Source organism: Saprolegnia diclina (assembly GCF_000281045.1).
Source record: "Saprolegnia diclina VS20 unplaced genomic scaffold supercont1.10, whole genome shotgun sequence".
NCBI lineage: Eukaryota > Oomycota > Saprolegniomycetes > Saprolegniales > Saprolegniaceae > Saprolegnia > Saprolegnia diclina.
Window position 1 is genome coordinate 679826 of NW_008246077.1, and position 16637 is coordinate 696462.

The 16637-nt window shown below is 59.2% G+C and overlaps 9 protein-coding genes across 9 annotated transcripts in view; 5 read left to right on the forward strand and 4 right to left on the reverse strand.

Moving 5' to 3' along the window:
• Nucleotides 1-224: 224 nt before the first annotated feature.
• SDRG_04242 (hypothetical protein) lies at nucleotides 225-2192 on the reverse strand. Its single transcript, XM_008609906.1, has 4 exons — nucleotides 1592-2192; nucleotides 979-1547; nucleotides 709-915; nucleotides 225-664 (listed from the first exon to the last, which is right to left on the reverse strand). The coding sequence occupies exons 1-4, from the start codon at nucleotides 2016-2018 to the stop codon at nucleotides 443-445; spliced, it is 1425 nt and encodes a 474-aa protein (XP_008608128.1). The 5' UTR covers nucleotides 2019-2192; the 3' UTR covers nucleotides 225-442.
• Nucleotides 2193-3037: 845 nt separating this feature from the next.
• Nucleotides 3038-5260, forward strand: SDRG_04243 (TKL protein kinase). The gene is made up of 7 exons (XM_008609907.1): nucleotides 3038-3432; nucleotides 3479-3574; nucleotides 3623-3718; nucleotides 3761-3958; nucleotides 4008-4106; nucleotides 4150-4245; nucleotides 4296-5260. Exons 1-7 carry the CDS (start codon nucleotides 3151-3153, stop codon nucleotides 5211-5213), a joined length of 1785 nt encoding a protein of 594 aa, XP_008608129.1. The 5' UTR covers nucleotides 3038-3150; the 3' UTR covers nucleotides 5214-5260.
• Nucleotides 5256-6635, reverse strand: SDRG_04244 (hypothetical protein; the record flags this gene model as incomplete). Its single annotated transcript, XM_008609908.1, has 5 exons — nucleotides 5256-5664; nucleotides 5716-5792; nucleotides 5833-5998; nucleotides 6048-6268; nucleotides 6312-6635. 5 exons carry the CDS (start codon nucleotides 6633-6635, stop codon nucleotides 5256-5258), a joined length of 1197 nt encoding a protein of 398 aa, XP_008608130.1.
• A 72-nt stretch (nucleotides 6636-6707) lies between these two features.
• Nucleotides 6708-10918, forward strand: SDRG_04245 (hypothetical protein). The gene is made up of 9 exons (XM_008609909.1): nucleotides 6708-7306; nucleotides 7355-7593; nucleotides 7653-7710; nucleotides 7758-8434; nucleotides 8480-9626; nucleotides 9673-9765; nucleotides 9819-10609; nucleotides 10660-10682; nucleotides 10732-10918. The coding sequence occupies exons 1-9, from the start codon at nucleotides 6734-6736 to the stop codon at nucleotides 10761-10763; spliced, it is 3633 nt and encodes a 1210-aa protein (XP_008608131.1). The 5' UTR covers nucleotides 6708-6733; the 3' UTR covers nucleotides 10764-10918.
• SDRG_04246 (hypothetical protein) lies at nucleotides 10780-11534 on the reverse strand (the record flags this gene model as incomplete). Its single annotated transcript, XM_008609910.1, has 4 exons — nucleotides 10780-11163; nucleotides 11212-11267; nucleotides 11312-11461; nucleotides 11513-11534. 4 exons carry the CDS (start codon nucleotides 11532-11534, stop codon nucleotides 10780-10782), a joined length of 612 nt encoding a protein of 203 aa, XP_008608132.1.
• A 218-nt stretch (nucleotides 11535-11752) lies between these two features.
• On the forward strand, nucleotides 11753-13062 carry SDRG_04247 (hypothetical protein). The gene is made up of 3 exons (XM_008609911.1): nucleotides 11753-12266; nucleotides 12310-12446; nucleotides 12492-13062. Exons 1-3 carry the CDS (start codon nucleotides 11781-11783, stop codon nucleotides 12913-12915), a joined length of 1047 nt encoding a protein of 348 aa, XP_008608133.1. The 5' UTR covers nucleotides 11753-11780; the 3' UTR covers nucleotides 12916-13062.
• A 133-nt stretch (nucleotides 13063-13195) lies between these two features.
• SDRG_04248 (hypothetical protein) lies at nucleotides 13196-14724 on the reverse strand. The gene is made up of 5 exons (XM_008609912.1): nucleotides 14090-14724; nucleotides 13915-14042; nucleotides 13801-13861; nucleotides 13480-13751; nucleotides 13196-13433 (listed from the first exon to the last, which is right to left on the reverse strand). The coding sequence occupies exons 1-5, from the start codon at nucleotides 14688-14690 to the stop codon at nucleotides 13230-13232; spliced, it is 1266 nt and encodes a 421-aa protein (XP_008608134.1). The 5' UTR covers nucleotides 14691-14724; the 3' UTR covers nucleotides 13196-13229.
• Nucleotides 14725-14814: 90 nt separating this feature from the next.
• On the forward strand, nucleotides 14815-16140 carry SDRG_04249 (hypothetical protein; the record flags this gene model as incomplete). Its single annotated transcript, XM_008609913.1, has 8 exons — nucleotides 14815-14861; nucleotides 14909-14966; nucleotides 15015-15242; nucleotides 15287-15448; nucleotides 15492-15605; nucleotides 15659-15853; nucleotides 15900-15992; nucleotides 16042-16140. 8 exons carry the CDS (start codon nucleotides 14815-14817, stop codon nucleotides 16138-16140), a joined length of 996 nt encoding a protein of 331 aa, XP_008608135.1.
• A 190-nt stretch (nucleotides 16141-16330) lies between these two features.
• The window catches only part of SDRG_04250 (hypothetical protein), a gene marked incomplete at both ends in the record, with an annotated part of 843 nt that continues 536 nt past the window's right edge, over nucleotides 16331-16637 (forward strand). Inside the window, 3 exons of the mRNA XM_008609914.1 lie at nucleotides 16331-16369; nucleotides 16419-16448; nucleotides 16495-16527. Of these exons, the coding sequence (XP_008608136.1) occupies nucleotides 16331-16369; nucleotides 16419-16448; nucleotides 16495-16527 (102 nt within the window). The remainder of the gene's footprint in view (nucleotides 16370-16418; nucleotides 16449-16494; nucleotides 16528-16637) is intronic.

Here is a 16637-nt window from a genome sequence, read left to right on the forward strand (position 1 = left end):
CGAGCTCCTCGACGGTCTCGAGACGCTCTCGGGCCGCGTCGCCGAGGGTCCAGCCAACGTCGCCTCGAGCCTCGACTGCGTGCGCAAGACGCTGGAGATGCTCCGGCACTTTGAAGCCGACCTCACGACGCACGACCTCATCACGCTGCACAAGGTCGACCTCGCGATCGACGCGCTCGCCAGCGACGCCGCAGACCTCTGCCAATAAGCTTTTGGGTCATATTTAAGTTTTGCATTTTCTCAATTGATTGTAATGTTTTATCTTGTCGTTCAGGGGGAAGACATCCATCTTGAACGCTATCGTTGGCTCTCCGACGAACGACGAATTGGTGTACACCAACGTTGAATGGAGACCTTCGAGACCTTTTACACATACCAGCTTAAAGTATCAAACTATCAAGGAGCAAGACGCGTGAACGGGTAAAGCGCGGAAGCGTCTTAGTTACAATTGCCACCGATGGGCTTGGATCGCAGCCAGCACGTCCGTCGGAAGGCGGGCGCTCTCTTGAAGCGCGCGACGGGCTTCAAAGTCGTCGGCCACGAGGACGCAGTCCGCGGCACTCGACAGCGCCACGCGCACCGCGGCTTCTTCGAGCGACGACGACGGCACACCAAACGTCGTGAGCTGGTCGTGGATGTCCTTGGCGTCGTTGGCAGCAATCATCTGCAATTGTGTCAACACTCGATCGACAGGACACTATGGTGTACCTCGATCGACGCGTCAAAGTATCGCAAGAGGTCGCGAATCGCAAACGAGTAGGCAAATGAAAACTCTTTGGTCGCTTCGACTTGGTTGAGCGTCTCGAGGATCGCTTCGATGCGCGGCAGAATTTGCGTCTCGCGGATGTAAACCCACTCGGCAAAGTTGTCAAACTGCTCGTGCTGGTACGCAAGAATGTGCGCCCACGCAATCTCCTATCCAGATCGATCCGATAGTATCCAAAACAACGTATCCAATCCACAAGGGATAGTGCATACGTCAGGCGAAGGCACGCTCGTTGCATTCGCCGGGTAAATGGTCTCGCGGTACTTTTGCTCGACATTGAGCGCGAATGCAAACGTCTCCTTGAGCTTGGCCGCGATCTCGTCGCCAGAGAGCTTGGCCGGCATCGTCGCCAAGTGCAGCGGCTTGGAGTCGCCCCCCGCAAGGACCGTCACGTCCAGCGGCTGCTCGCCGAGAAGTGCAACGCCCTTCGTTTCACGGTGCAGAGCAAACGCCAAATTGCTTTGGACGTTGACCGGCACTTGAAGCGCGACGCAGCCGGGCTGCCACACGTCGTCGGCAAAGAGCACGTGGCGCACAAACGCCTCGGTCGCCTCGGTAGAGCTTGAGGACGGGAAGGCAAAGCCGTAGCCTTGAATGTGCCCCGCCGAGATGCTACTTTCGAGTGCAGCGATCGCGCCCTGCAACAGCGCCTTGTCGTGCGAGTCAAGGAGTTCGCAAGGCAGACGAAGTAGCACCACGTCGACCGTCTCGACGTCCAGCGCGCGTCGAATGCGCTCAATCTGGTACGTCACGGCCTCGGGCGACAGCTTCTCGTCGGGTCCTACAAGCGATTGTGAGGCGAGGGCGAGAGGGCAAGCGGCGTACGCAACGCGGCGCCATCGATCTTGTCGTCGAGAAGCGCGCTGAGTACAATGTTTTCGCGCGGGACGCTGTCCTCCGAGAAGAGCTCGTTGAGCGCAATGGGCTCGGCCGCGTGCGTGACCGAGACCGCATCGGCCTGCGACGGCACCGTGTACCAAAAGTGCGTCTGGACAAAGTTGTGCTGGTGCGTGAGCACGGCCTCCTTGAGTTGGTGGAGCAGCTGCGACTCCTTCGTGAAGAGCACGGGGCTACCGTAGCCCAGCGGCGTGATCGCGAGAGACGCGGTCGGCAGCTGCAGAGATCGCTGCGTCGTGACGTTGGCATTGGCGACAAAGGCCTGCGTGCCCTCGGAGGTGGCGCGGCCCATGTGCAATAGCGCCACGCGCGAGGCCACGCGCAGCTTCGGAAGCTCTCGGAGCACAGAGAGCATGGTCGCGATGAAGGACTTGGAACGACGGGCCTGCAATTGCACTGTTCCAATCACGCCGCTCCAGGTTCCGGTTACTGTCGCAATCTTCCGGATGAGCACCCGGTGCCATCATCGTGGCGCCAACACGAGCCAACGCCCTCGGTGGAAGCCACTTGGGTGGAAGCTAGTGGTGGTACTCGCAGTGCTACTACACGGTGCGGAGGTGCGATTGGCGGGCTACGTAGGAGGCATTGATCGCGCGAGCCGTAGCGGCAGTCGGGTTTCGGATCTGGCTGCTGACAAGCCAGAAGCTGACAACGTAGAGTCGACCAGCGTAGTTGAAAGCACAGAAGATGACACCGTGGTTATGATGTCCGTGTAGCTCTGTACTCGATCGTCGGCTGGCGTGATGGGTAATGTGCGTCATTGACATGGAACAGCGCTCGAGGTGGGCAGGACGATAACTGTGGGAACCCCATTTTTGATTTGTAAACGTTCCGCAATCCTTTGTCGTGCGAGGATCCCGACGGCAAGGATGAGAACGTTGCGTGAGTCAGAGCGACATCACGGAGCTATCCGGTGGGAGTCAGACGAGCGATTGTCCGACCTCGAACCCACCGCCACAAAGTAGCTCCAATGTGCAAGAATACCAAGGCGAGTTACAACGATATGTATTTGCAGCCAAGTACTAGCTCATTGCAGTTGCATGCGTTGGGAACGACGTCGAGAACGCTACCGACGTGTCGTTGCGGTGCACTTCAACGTGTACCCACCCAGCAAGAGGTGGAGCGATGTCGACGCTTCGTTGCATCGAGAAGCGCTGCGCAAAGACGCGAAGCTTTTTGGCCCTTACCGGCGTGAGCTCCCTCGCGCAGTAACCTCGGGTTTTCGGACAAGGTGACCTGTCGCGTGAGATCGTCCACCCCTCTTCGAGCAGCCCAACGTATCACCGACAACGCATGCTCGACGCCAATCGAAGCTACTACGAGTTCACATAGCATGCGCTCGATGTGTATATACCCACCACACCGACAGCAGCACCCAGCGTCCACAGCGTCCACAGCGCGGAGACAGGCGCGCGCTTCTATGCGCATCGCCACTCGGCATAAACGCGATTAGCGCGTCATCCGCTGCTTCGTCGCCACGTGGAAGCATGCTACGTGAGGCTTTGAGGGCGCTTTTGCGTCAAATCACTACGACCTTATCGTGGGTTCTCGAGGCATTGCGAGCGTCGACCGGCACGTCAATGGTGGTGGCACCCAGACTGGATCTTCCTCTGAAATTTAATATAATGGAGCGCGGTGATTGGCCACTGCGCGACGATCGCAGCGATTGCAACATTGCGTGTCGTCGTGCAGCTGATGGGCGACCGCGATACTCGGACCAAGAGAATCGAATTGGATCAGTCATGGGCTTTACGTGGTTTGGCATCGGCGTACGCTCCAAATGGCGATCGGCGGTTGCTCAGCGCTATGAGGTAGAAAGGCCGGCAGCTCGTACAGGCCGCCAAGGAAGGCGACGTCGAACAAGTCGCCATGCTCCTCCGGAAGCGCGCCAACCCCAACGCCAAGAAGGCCGTACGATAGCCCTTTGTGTACCTCGGCCATCTTCTTACTCTTGGCTAGGGTATGACGGCGCTCTTCTACGCCGCCTCGAGCGGCCGCGTCCCGATTGCGATGATGCTCGTCGAGGCCGGCGTCGACGTCAACAAGAGCACCTCGGTACACACCGCCTATACCAGCAAGTGTACTGACTACGCCTAGCTCGGCGAATACCCCATCTACATTGCGGCTGCCAACGGCCACGCCGAAGTTGTCCAGATCCTCGTGACGGCCAAGGCGAACGTCAACAAGGTCAAAAAGGACGGCGACTCGGCGCTGTACATTGCCGCGGCGAATGGCCACACGCGCATCGTCGAGATGCTTGTAGCGGCCAAAGCCGACGTCAACAAGACCAACAAGGTAGAAATCGCCAACTATCAAGTTGATACGTATGCTCGATGGTGGTCAGACGGGCGACCTTCCAATCAAGATGGCGGCGCAGGGCGGCTTTATCGACATTGTCCGCATCCTCATTGGCGCCAAGGCCGACATGAACAAGTGCGACGAGGTACTCGATTTCCGTTGTCCGCGAAGGCACCAAATTGGTGTAGTTTGGCTTTTCCACGATCTACGTGGCCGCGTCGCACGGCGAAGATGAGATCGTCCAGCTCCTCATCGATGCTGGCGCCGACATGGACCCGTCCAAGGTACTCTCTACGCTCTGAGATTCATATCTAATATCTGGTCTTCGTTCTAGTTGTTCAACCCGATCCACATTGCGACCGTGAACGGCCACCGCAACTGCGCCAAGATGATCAAGCAAGCCATGCGTGCGGCGCGTGCGACGCGTGCGCTCAAGCACGTGCCACGCGACGAGCTGCCGCGGCTCGAGTACCTCGGCAGCGGCGTCCAAGCCTATGTCTACAAGAGCGAGTACCACGGACAGGACGTCGCGGTCAAGGTCTTTCTGCGGCGCAACAAGGCGTCGATCCCGATTCTCGACAAGGAATTCGATTTGATCTGTCGGCTCGAGTCGCCCAACATTGTGCAGCCGATCGTCGTCTTTCGCGAAAACATTGGGCCCAACGAGCCGCTCCAGATCGTGACCGAGTACATGGACGGCGGCAGCCTCGCCACGTATCTGCGCATGCGCCGCGAGCACGTCCCAACGGCCTTTGAATTCTCGACCGTCGAGCTCGCGCTCGCGATTACCAAAGGCGTCTTTGATCTGCACACGAACGACATTATGCACCGCAACCTCAAGTCCTCGAACGTGCTCCTCTCGTCGACGGGCCAGCACATCAAGCTCAGCGACGTGGGCATTCCGCCCGTGCTCCAATACGACCGCATGAGCGACGCGCTCGGCGCCGCGTACTGGGTCGCGCCCGAAGTGCTCTCAGGCGAAGAGCACACGTTTGCGTCGGACATTTACTCGCTCGGGATTGTCCTTGCAGAGATTGAGACCTTGCAGCGCCCGTACGCCAACGTGACGAAAAACGTGTGGGAGATCCTCGACGACGTCAAGCGCGGCGAGATTCGACCGGAGCTCATGGCCGACTGCCCGCCGTCGTACCGCAAGGTCGTCGAAGGCTGCTTGAAGCGCGACCCGATCGAGCGCCCCAACGCCCTCCAAGTGCTCGAGTGCTTTGTGTTTGCCGTGCACGCCAACAAGTAGGATTGCTTTCGATCCTACCACAAAATTCGAGTTGTATTGTCGCTACATGGTTGTCTGATGCGGCCACGACGACGGATAGGGTTGCGTGTACTGTGCCACGGCTGGGTGCTGCTGCTGCTGGTGTGGTTGGTGGTGGTGGTGTTGTTGTTGCTGCTGCTGCTGGTACATGTATTGTTGCTGCTGGTACTGTTGCATGTGATGCTGGTATTCCAACTGCCGCTGGTAGTCTTGCAGCCTCAGTGCTTCGGCTTGTTGCTGCAGAAGCGCTTGCTCGTGCGCTTGTTGCTGCATAAGCGCTTGCTCGTGCGCTTGTTGCTGCAGAAGCGCTTGCTCGTGCGCTTGTTGCTGCAGAAGCGCTTGCTCGTGCGCTTGTTGTTGTTGCTGCTGCGCTACGTAGTCGTGCAAGAAGGCGTGAACCGCGTGCATGGCGATCTCGCAGTGCTCGCGCGACCTTGTTCAGATGAGGCTAATATGAAAACATAAGTTCTGATTTGGCACATACCCGTGGATGCACAGCGTCACGTTGGTCTGCCCGCGCGGCGGCGCCTTGCCCAGCGTAATGTACGTACCCGACATGTCCTACAATCCGCTCGGACAACAACTGCAGGACTAGAGGTACCATGAAATGCTTGAGCCCCGCATCGTCGTTGGCGTGGAGAAGCTCGACAATGTCCATAGGGATCTGAATGTAGACAGCCTCCGAGAGATCGACGCGGCGTCGCGTGTTGGACGCATTGGCCGCCGTGGTGTCGTCGTCGTCGACCATCATCATGTCGTCATTGGCACTGCAGACGCTTTATCATCATGGTCGAGTGCGGAAGAAATCGATATTACCTCTCGCCGACTGCATGTGCATGCGGTTCGGTGGGTGATGCTGCATCTGTCGTGGCAGTCGGCGTCAACGTGGTCCGCGCGTTGTCGCCGCCCGACTTGGTGGCGCGTTGCACCTTGTCCATGAGCTGCGAGTTGGGCAAGAATTCGTCCACGACAAAGGTAAAGTCGATGCAGTGGCTCTTGACCCACGCGGACGTGAGCACTTGGCCATGGAAGCGGCGCTAGATCGCAATGAGGCGCGATTCTGCACGTGCCGATCGCTACCTTTTGCATGCAGTGGTCGCGAAACATGTCGTTCGTGACGACAAAGCCGTCGTGCTTGATCGCATAGTCAATCACGTAGTAGTCGTCGTGGGCTTGCGGCGGTGTGAGCACGAGCTTGGCCTCGGCCACGAGCGCCCGCACTTTCTCCAAGCTCGCCTCGTCCTGAAAGTACTTGGTGCCATCGAGCCAGTAGCGCGGTGCGAACGCCACGCAGCGCAGCTGGAGGCGCGCAAAGTAGTCCAAGGCGGCGCGCACGCGGTCGATCTGGAGGTTGCCGGCGGTGATCGTTGCCACGTTGGCTGCGTCCAGCACTACGAGGGCCATTCCGAGTATCGTCGCCTTTGCCGCCGATGTCCAAACTGGCCGCCGGATAGGATCCCGAGCCATCCGGATAAAAATTGCGTGTTGCCAAGATCTCGGCGATGGACTTCGAGCGGCGGCTCGCCGACATGGACTGGCGGCTCGTCGACGCCTTCGACCTGCAGCACATTGACACGGTGCTACTGCAGGAGATGGTGCCATCGGTCACGTACGGCCTCGTGACCGAGGCCATGTGCGCGTCGCCGCGGCTCGCCTGCAAGCTCATTTGCATCCTGCAGCTCTTGCTCGAAATGTTCATTGGCTGCCGAAAGCACGACGCGTACGATGTGCAATTGCTCCAAGACGACCTCTCGAGTGCGCTGCGCGACCGAGATGGGTACCGCTTGCGGCTAAAGGAGGCGCTTACAGACACAAAGGCACTCAAGGTCCAGCTCGCGCGAACAACGACCTTGCTCAAGAGCTGCGGCCACGTCTTGCATGCCCACGGGTGCTCGCCGCACGCCATTGCTGCGCTCGAAGCGCTTTTGGCTACGCCATTGACAGCCAACGCCGATGCTACCGTCAAGGTGGCGCACCTCTGCGCGTTCTGCGGCAAGGCGTTTGGCACACAAGACTACCTCTTAAAGCACCTCGAGCGCCGTCATCCGGGCGGCACGGTCGATGCAGCGTCACCGGTCTGCAGCGAATTGCAAAGAGCGCTGAAAAATATGCTATGTATATAGGAAGAAGAGGAACCGACGGTCATGTACGCCAAGCCAACGACGACACGGAGCAAGCCATCCTTGCCCGACTACCAAGCCATTCTGAGCAAGCTCGAGACGATGCTTTCGCAGCACGAAGTGTCGATACGCGCGGTCGCGGCCGACGAGACGGCCAAGCTACAGGCGATGCAGACCGAGATGCACCTCGAGAGCGGTATCAAAACGGAGCTGCACGTCGCGCGCGCCGCTGTCAATGCGCGGTACCCGTCCTCTCGACCACACGACGCTGCAGCGGGGTGTGTCATCATGACATGTCTAGGCTGGACGACGCCCAGCGTCACTTGGCCCACATTCTGGAGGAGCGTGACGACGCCATGGTACCTGCCGCGGACGCGACGACTCTGCTTAGGGGCGTGTGTGATAGAAACAACTCTTGGAGCTCAAAGACGAGATTGCGCTGCTCAAACAAAAGCAAGCGATGCAACCAGCACCCCCGCGTGTCGACGTTGTCGTGCCCGACGTCAAGGACCGGCTGACGATCGAGCGGCTGCAGGCCATCGTCGAGCACTCCAAGGACGCCCTTGCGATCGCGCGGGACGACTTGAAAACGACACACGACAAGTACGCCGACTTGCTCGTGGCGCACGAGCGCACGAAATTCGAGCTCGCAGCTGTTGAGAAAGACCTGATGCATGCGCGACAACCGCCGACTCCAGTGCCAACAGCGTCCGTCATGTGTCAAACCAACTCTGCAGCAGACACAAAGGACGCGGCGGCGCAAACCGCACCTCCGCCCGAGCCGCAGAGGATCGAAGTACCCATCGTGCCCGAGCAAGTCCACGTTCTACCAGCGATGGCGGCGCCTGCCGTTCAAGCCACACCTGCAGCTGTGGAAGTGGCGCACACCGGTGTACAAACCGACGCCGTACTGATCGACGCTCCATTCGAACCGCAAGCGGTGCCCGAAGCAGCGCGCGTCGAGGTCGTGTCCGAGCCCGTCGTATCCGAGCCGACACCACGTCCAAGCGTCCGGCTTCCGCCCGAGCTCGTTGCCGTGCACATCGAAGACGTTTTGGCGCAGGTTCTGGCGCGTGCCGAGAGGTAGACAGCTCGCCTGTGTCGACAACTGTAGTACTTTTGATGTAGACCGGATGCGAAGCCGGCCACTCTCGCACGCAACCATGAGCTGGCGCGTCGTCCGTTCCTCAAGAGCGTCTGGCCTCATAGCGCGGCAGCAGTCGAGTCGCGCATCAAAGAGCACTTGGCGACGCTGGACCAAACGTGCGAGCGCTACGGCGTGAGTCGGTTAGCGACCAAACTGAGTCATTCGCAGCACGCGCTCGCGACGACGGCGCTCAAGGCCCACTTGCACGCAATGCCGGTGGCCGTGTTGCAGAAAATGGTGGCCATCGATACGACGGCCGAAGCACTCGTGACCTCCGAGTGGATCCCAAATGAAGCGTCGCGGCAGACGGCATTGGCCGCGATCAAGACGCGCATGGACGAGCAAGATGCGACGCAAACCCACTGGGTCATGCGGATTCTTGAGAAGAAGACGTCGCCCGATGCCCCACCCGCGACGACGACGACGCTCACAAAAGTACTTCGACGTCCGCCACCAGTCGACATGGCGACCACCGACAAGTCTGACGCGGTGCACGCACCACCGACAACGCACATGCTCGTTGACGCTATCGACGCATCGAGCTTGCCAACCGAGCGACACCACGAGTCAACCGTGGTAACTCTGGAGAGTGCGCACATACACGACGAAGATGTGCCCGTGTCGGCGGTGTCCCAAGAGCCAAAGTCAGTGACGTCGACGGCATCGGCCATCTCGCTCGACCCAGCACCGACTCTGATCCTATCACGAGTCAGCCCCCACGAAGTGGAAGCATCTGCGTCCGCTATGCCAGAACCAAGGGCGGCCACGCCAGCGCACCCTGGGCTCGATACTGCTGAGACCACGGAAGCGCCACCGGCGGAGGCGCCAAAGGCGGGTCACGTCATCTCTGTGGGGCGTAAAGCGGCGCCGCGCGAAGAGGAAAGAGACGAGACACGCAGCGGTGTTCATACCCCGCCGCCGATCATCGCAGCGCTGGGGATCTCTCGGGACGAAGCGCCTGTCACGGATGCTCCGAGGACAAACGATGACGAGACGACAGATATTGCAAGCCGAGCTGCGCCGCGCTCCAACGAGGATACTGTCATCACAACACCTTTTATCTCTGACACCACGCCAACAGAAGGCGTCTTTGGCAACGACAGCGACGATCTCGAAGCATTGCACGAGGTAGATACCTGTCTGCGTTCGACTGGCAGTATTATGTGCGCATTAGCTGAATCAAGATGCCGACGTGGAGGATGAGGACGGTAACGACGACAGCGAAGATCGCAATACTCTTCAGGACGTCGATCGGTCGCCCACCGAGGTATCGAGTCGATCGTGGAGCAAATACGACAGTCATCATGCCACATGTCATAGGACACGCCAGCCCAGAGACCGAAGGAAGTAAAAGCGTCGAGCAGTCCTCCTTCCCTGCAGCAGGATGGCGGTGGCACGTATCGATACGCTGTAGCGTCCGTCGATGACATGCCCGACGACGACGACATCCAAGAGCTCGACATTAGCGACAGCATGGTATCGACGCAACCTCGCACAAGCGTCTTGTCGGGCGACATCTCGGGCGACGAAGATGAACCAGTGATTCCAACCATCGACGAGGACACACCACTCGTTGAAGAACACCACGATGACGACGACGCGTCTCCGATTGAGGCCGCAAAAGACGCCGACTCGGAAGACGAGGTGACTCCAGCTCCAGATCGAGGCGACGTCTCGATGACAAGTGTGGACGATCCCCAAACTGGATCTGGCCACGACGAGACGCCAACCACACCCATCGTTGAGACGTCCACGTTCCAAGCCAGCAGTGTGCTTTCGTCCATAGAGTCGATCCCAGATGACTCGGTGGTCGAGAGCTCTGTCCTTGACGCGTCCGTGTTGGAATCCTCCGTACTTGACGACTCTGTCGCTGACGCCTCTGTCGAGTCCTTTATTGCTTCAAGCCCCGCTGTTTTGCGCGGGAGAGACATGGACGACGACACGTACGCGCGGCCAAAGACGGCGCCACGCATGAGTCTCCGCGACAGCTTGCTTCAGACCAAACAGTCGGCTCCTCCTCGTTCGACGTCGTTTTCCCGCCCGAGCATCAACCGTTGGGGCCGTGACGATGACGACGACGACACGCTGCCAGATGCAACGCCACTGCAGAGGTGGGTCATAGACTCCGATAGGACGTATTCTCACGGTATCTCGTCTGTAGTCTGCGGCACAATGCCACGATGGGTACGTCCTCCATCGCTTGTCCGAGCGATCTCATACTTGGATGCCATAGACGACGACTTGGAAGAAGAAGAGCTGGCGTAATCAAACGACACAAATACTAGACATCCAGAGAAGCTAGGTCGCCGACGATGTCGCGCGGAGGCAGTACGTGCACCAGTAGTAGCTTGAGCGCGACCCCAAGACCTTCGTTGGTCTTGGCGCTTACTGGGAAGCAGTCGAGTCGCACTTGCTCGTGCCACATTTGGTCGTCGGCCGTCAACGGCTGTTTGACAGGGCAGTCGGCTTTGGACTGAAAGACCACTGCCGGGAGCCCGAGGTGGGGATGAGGGCTAGGGTACATTGCCTGCAGCACGTCGTAGTAGGCCTGCACGTGCTTGCAGCTCGAGGCGTCGGTCGTGCTTGCGACAAAGATGACAGCATCGGCACCTTCAAGGTACGTTGTCGCCTTGGAGAGATGCGGCGTCGACGGTACATCCCACATCTAGTTCGTTCGTCCCGTCAGCCAAAGCGACAGTCTAGAAATACGTACTTCAATCACAATCGTTGGTCCCCCGTCGAGCTCGATCGACTTGAGACCAATGTTGACTAAAGCCACGGAGCAAAACACCGTTAAAAGAGTTGGCAAGTACCTCCAACGTCGACACGCGACTCGCTGGGCTCAAAGTGGTTGCGCAAGAGGCGATAAAAGATGCTGGTTTTGCCAACTTGTGGACCGCCGAGAAGGAGCACCTTGATCTTCTTGAGGGTCACCACGTCCTCCGAGACCTTGGACTTCCGCACTACGTTCCGATTGCTCAGAATGCGCACTTGAGCGCACTTGAGCAAGGCACCTGTCGACGCCACGGGACCCATGCCAACGTTTCGGCGGCAAAATTAAAACCAATTTTTTTTCGTCCGACGGACTCGACCAAGCCAGACCCTCTCTGTACAGTCTCTTGGATTCCAAGCAAGAGCGTGGAGCTTGGGAGCATGCATGCATTGCGGGCTGGTCTACCTCGTAAGTCGTTTCTTTCTCACACTATTTCATGTGTCTGCACTATTTGTAGGTTGTCTAGGATTTACAGTGAAATGCAAAGTCGAAATTCGAAAAGATCGCCGATGCATGCCCGAGCGCGGCTGGCGGCGGCCTACAGCTTCCCGTGGACGGTCTACGGCGTGAGCTGGAGCAACAGCCGAAGCGAGAAGGTCCTCGCAGTCAGCAGCATCACGGAGGAGTACGCCAACCACCTCCAGATCCTCGAGCTCAACGAAGCCAGCCCCGACGGCGCCGACATGGTGGACGTCGAGACATCCAAGACGTCCCGGTATACGCTCAGCGTCAAGGCTGGCATCGAGCACCCGTACCCGCCGACGCGCGTCATGTGGTCGCCGGCGGCGATGCCCGAGACGCGGCTCGCGACAACGGCCGACTACCTGCGCATTTGGCACCCGCAAGAGAACGGCCTGAGCTTGAGCGCGATCTTGAGCAACAACCGGACTGGCGACTCGTGCGCGCCGCTCACATCCTGCGACTGGAGCGAAATGGACCCCAACATCCTCGGCACGTCCTCGATCGACACGACGTGTACCATCTGGGACCTCAACGTACACAACGCCTCTTTTGTTTCGCAACTGGACTCTCGCGTAGAACACCAAGCAGGCCAAGAAGCAGATCATCGCCCACGACGCTGAGGTCTTCGACATGGCGTTCTCGCCTCTCCACGGTGGCAGCAATATCTTTGGGTCCGTCGGCGCCGACGGCTCGCTCCGTGTGTTTGATATTCGGTACTAGCATACTGCCGCTGCAAAAGCTTGATGTTGACGATTTAGGTGCTTGGAGTCGTGCACGATCGCGTACGAGACGCCGGACCTCAGCGCGCTCTTGCGGCTCGCGTGGAACAAGCACGACGCCAACTTTGTCGCCGTGATGCTCGTCGACAGCCCAACCGTCCTCGTACTCGATCTGCGCATGTCGGCCTCGCCGTATGCGCAGCTCACCAACACAAAAGAGGCCCACAACACGAACACCGGTCGACCGCCAAGCGTCAACGCCATGGCGTGGTCCCCGACTTCGGCCCACCACATTTGTACAGCAGGCGAAGACCACGAAGCAATCATGTGGGACACGCGCGTGCACGTGCCCGTCTTGCAATACTCTGGCGGGTCGTACATCAACGCGATCGGCTGGTCCCGAACAGCCCCCGAGTTTCTCGCCATGAGCATCGACAAGACACTCCACGTCGTCACCATCTAGTACAACACTCCACGTCGTCCCGATTCTAGAGCGTTTTCAGGCAAAATCTGGTTGTGAATTGCATTCACAAACCAGTCGAATTCACTGAATCCGGCTCTACCAGATTTTGACCAGGTCGCTCCAGGAATCAAACCAGCAATCGAGCGCCCGCATCTCATCGTCCACATGCGGGAGACATGCTGCTACTTTCACTACAGAGGGCAAAGGCGATGTATCTTGGCGTCCGATGCTTTGCAGAGATGGTGCGATGGTCGATGTCGACGCCGATGGAACGTCAGGAGGCAGGGCAAAGACGTCGTGTGTTGCGTTGGCTCTTACTTCCATTTTTTCTTGTACTCGTCGCTCTCGATGACGCCAAACTTCTTGCCGTCCTTGCGCTTCTCAGGCGCCCAGCCCGCGCCGACGTTGAGTGTCTTGGCCTTCTTCCCGTCGACTTGAAACTCAGTCCAATTGCCCATGCGCTTCTCGCGCCGGTCGTTCTGCGACCAGTCCTTGTCGTGCTGGTACACGGCGCGTTCCTACAAGCATTGCAATCGACTAAAAAATATACCAAAGAAACCATACCTTTTCCTTGGCTTCGTCCTCTTGGTCGGCTTCGCGACGGCGCTGGGCGGCCTCCCGCGCCTCAAAGTTGCGGCGGCGATTCTCAATTTCAGCAAACGCCTTCATGACCGCCTTCTCCTTGACCTCGTCGAGAGGCGGGAGGTCCTTGGCCTTGAACTTCTTGAGCTTCTTTCGTCGCTCGGCCTCGGCTTCGCTGATGGCGTTTTCGATTGTGCGAACACAGAGCTTGCGCCGGTCTTCGTTGAGCATTTGGTCATGGGCCTTTTTGATTTCTACGCCAAATAGTATCACTGCGAAACATTAGTGTGAAGTGTAGCGCACCTTCAAACGCTTCGCGGGCGCGCGGGTCGGGGCACTTGTCCGGATGCACCATGCCCGAGAGCTGCAATACATTCGGATATGAGTCCTTTGTATCAAGTTGATAGATCCACAGACCTTGCGGTAGTGCTGCTTGATGTCTTCGTCAGTCGCGTCCGTCTCGAGCATGAGCACAAAGAACGGGTTGAGGTTGATCCATTCATGATGGGGCTGCAAGAGGCGCTTGATCTGAAAGTCGGCGTCAACTAGACACCTCGATATGAGCAACACGTCGGGAAGGGACGGTACATACAAAAGTCGACAATCTTCTTCTCGCGCGGAGCTTCTTCTGGCTTCTTGACCGTGTTGGCTTGGTCTTCGAGCTCGTCGACTTCGTTCATGAAGGACGCGAGGAGGTCTTCTTCGGCCTTCTTGGCCGCCTCTTCTTCCTCGCGCTTGAGACGAATAGCCTCTCGCTCGGCGTTCTCCTGGCGCAGTCGCTGCGTGTGTTCGTCGGCGACCTTGCGCACGTCCTCGATTGCCTGCGCCAGCGACGCGTTGCCCGGGTCCTTCTCGAGCCCACGAAAGTACGTGCTCTGCGCAATGTCGAAGCGACCAAGCGCATGCTCGGCAGCGCCCTTGCGGATGTAGCCCTTCCACCACTCGGGCTTAGCGGCGATACAGGCCTCGGCGTCGCGCAAGGCCTTGGTCTTCGAGTCGTTGGCCAAGTGGGCGGCGCTGCGGTTGCTCAGGTACACGGCGTTCGTCGGGTCCAGCTGCAGAGCGCACGTGTAGAGGCGGATAGCCTCGACATAGTTCTTTTCCTTGAGCGCGTCGTTGCCCTGGGCCTTGAAGGCTTCTGCCTGCGCCAGCGCGGCCTCAAGCGCTTCGTCGACGTGCTCCTTCGCGTCCATCTTCCGCAAACTCGTGGGCCTCCGTTGATTGGCCGAAAAGGCCGCTGCCTCCGATTGGTCCAAATATCTGCGCCCACCGATTGGACCGTTCGAAAGATCAAACCAACCACCAGCCAAAGCAAGCATGTCCGACGGAGACAAGCGAGTCCCGCCGACGCCGACGCGCCTCAAGTACGTCCATGAGACCAGCACGGATCATCGTACTCATATGCAAGTAGCTCCCTGCGCGCGTCCGACGCCAGCGCATCGGCGGCCAGCTCGGCGGCCGCCCGCCGGGTACATCGACCTCGCTCCATGCACAACATAGCTTGATTGTGCATCTAGTTTGTGCCCCGACCGAGTCAGCGCCGCAAGGCCGATGGCACCGACGCACCCGAGCCCAAGGTCAAGGCTGAGACGCAAGCCAAGGCCCCGCGCCCGAGCCACGCTGGCCGCGGCGATCGAAAACCGGAGCACGGAGGCCGTGGTGGGCGTGGCGGCGCCGACCGCGATGGTGGTCGTGGTCGCGGTGGTCGCGGTGGGCGTGGCCGCGCGCCGCTTCCGATGGGCCGCGTACGGTGCCTCTTTCGTACGACAACGTTGCTAACCACCACTAGGTTGCCTTTGAAGGGTCCATGGCGGCCGGCTCCTCGGGCACGAGCACATCGAGCGTCGGCGCCGCCAAGGTGAAGAAACCCGTCTCGTCCGACGCCATTGGTATCAGTGTCTTGGACGAAACCATGGGCAACACGCATTTGGATGTCGAGGAGCCGATTCAGGTACCACAGTAGCTGTGCGTCGCCAACTCACACGACGGTGCAGTGGCCGCCGGTGATCGAGTCGACGATGCAGCCCATGAGCCTCCCGTTTGGCCGCCCGCCCAAGCACTTTTCTGTCACGGACGACGAAGCCGGCGGCGCCGTCTTTTGCGACGAAGTACAACCAAACCCTCCACGATCGACGACGCATCGACACCATTTGTACATTAGCTCGGCAACTTTATCGTGCAGGACGACGATCTCTTCTTCATCCAGCTGCCGACGACGCTCCCGTATGCGCAGAAAACCGCCACCGCTGCCAAGGACGACGACGACGCGCCCGTCAAGCCCGCCAACAAGGACGCCGAGGGCCTCGAGCTCTATGACAATGCGCTCAACACGATGCCGAGCGGGTTCTTGGGCAAGGTGCAGTGCTCTGCCGCCGACTTCGCCGACTCATTTGTGTTGTTAGATTCAAATCCACAAGTCGGGCAAAGCGGTCCTTGTGCTCGGTGACAAGACGTTTGACATTGCGCCGGCCCAGCCGCCGACGTTCTACGAGGAGGTACACGATGATGACGCGTCCGATGCAATGACGCGACTGGGAAACGTAGCTCGTCTCGATGGACACGAAGGACCGTCTTCTCTCGCACTTGGGGCCGATCGCCAACCATCTCGTTGTGACACCCGACTTTGAGTCGCTCTTGGCATAAATACTACCAACAATTTACGATTGGATTTGATTATTTGCCGGACGGAACCCGGACGTGTCGGTTTCGAATTGAGTGTAACGGGGGTAACATCACTATCGTCCTCGAGATATGGCCTCGCCCGGCCCACCGCCGATGGGCGCGCCCCAAGGACCGCCGCCAGGTACGACGACGCGGCTACGTCCATAGTGTCATGTACCACCAGGTTTGCCACCCGCGCGCGGACCACCAGGTGCGATCTTTGGTTGCTCGCGGCGACACCGAGTGATGGAGTGTTGTAGGCGTTAGTGTCATTGGCGCACCGCCTCCAGGTATCTCGTTGCCATGATGCGCAGTCGCATGAGTCGACGTGTACAGGACGAGGACCACCGCCAGGCGCTCCTCCGCCCGGTGTACCGCGAGGCCCGCCCCCTGGAGGACCTCCAGGAGGACCACCAGGACGAGGCCCGCCACCAGGAGGACCACCAGGACGAGGCCCGCCACCAGGAGGACCACCAGGA

Coding starts and splice junctions, on each gene's coding strand:
- SDRG_04243 (XM_008609907.1), top strand. CDS start 3,151: ATGCTACGTGAGGCTTTGAGGGCGCTTTTGCGTCAAATCACTACGACC. Junction 3,433..3,478: donor TTACGTGGTTTGGCATCGGC/GTACGCTCCAAA, acceptor GCTATGAGGTAG/AAAGGCCGGCAGCTCGTACA. Junction 4,246..4,295: donor CCGACATGGACCCGTCCAAG/GTACTCTCTACG, acceptor TCTTCGTTCTAG/TTGTTCAACCCGATCCACAT.
- SDRG_04242 (XM_008609906.1), bottom strand. CDS start 2,018: ATGCTCTCTGTGCTCCGAGAGCTTCCGAAGCTGCGCGTGGCCTCGCGC. Junction 1,548..1,591: donor GATCGATGGCGCCGCGTTGC/GTACGCCGCTTG, acceptor AATCGCTTGTAG/GACCCGACGAGAAGCTGTCG. Junction 665..708: donor ACTTTGACGCGTCGATCGAG/GTACACCATAGT, acceptor ACACAATTGCAG/ATGATTGCTGCCAACGACGC.
- SDRG_04248 (XM_008609912.1), bottom strand. CDS start 14,690: ATGGACGCGAAGGAGCACGTCGACGAAGCGCTTGAGGCCGCGCTGGCG. Junction 14,043..14,089: donor GAAGAAGATTGTCGACTTTT/GTATGTACCGTC, acceptor CGAGGTGTCTAG/TTGACGCCGACTTTCAGATC. Junction 13,752..13,800: donor CGCCCGCGAAGCGTTTGAAG/GTGCGCTACACT, acceptor TATTTGGCGTAG/AAATCAAAAAGGCCCATGAC.
- SDRG_04245 (XM_008609909.1), top strand. CDS start 6,734: ATGGACTTCGAGCGGCGGCTCGCCGACATGGACTGGCGGCTCGTCGAC. Junction 9,627..9,672: donor ATCTCGAAGCATTGCACGAG/GTAGATACCTGT, acceptor TGTGCGCATTAG/CTGAATCAAGATGCCGACGT. Junction 10,683..10,731: donor GCGGCACAATGCCACGATGG/GTACGTCCTCCA, acceptor TGGATGCCATAG/ACGACGACTTGGAAGAAGAA.
- SDRG_04247 (XM_008609911.1), top strand. CDS start 11,781: ATGCATGCCCGAGCGCGGCTGGCGGCGGCCTACAGCTTCCCGTGGACG. Junction 12,267..12,309: donor GTACCATCTGGGACCTCAAC/GTACACAACGCC, acceptor ACTCTCGCGTAG/AACACCAAGCAGGCCAAGAA. Junction 12,447..12,491: donor CTCCGTGTGTTTGATATTCG/GTACTAGCATAC, acceptor TTGACGATTTAG/GTGCTTGGAGTCGTGCACGA.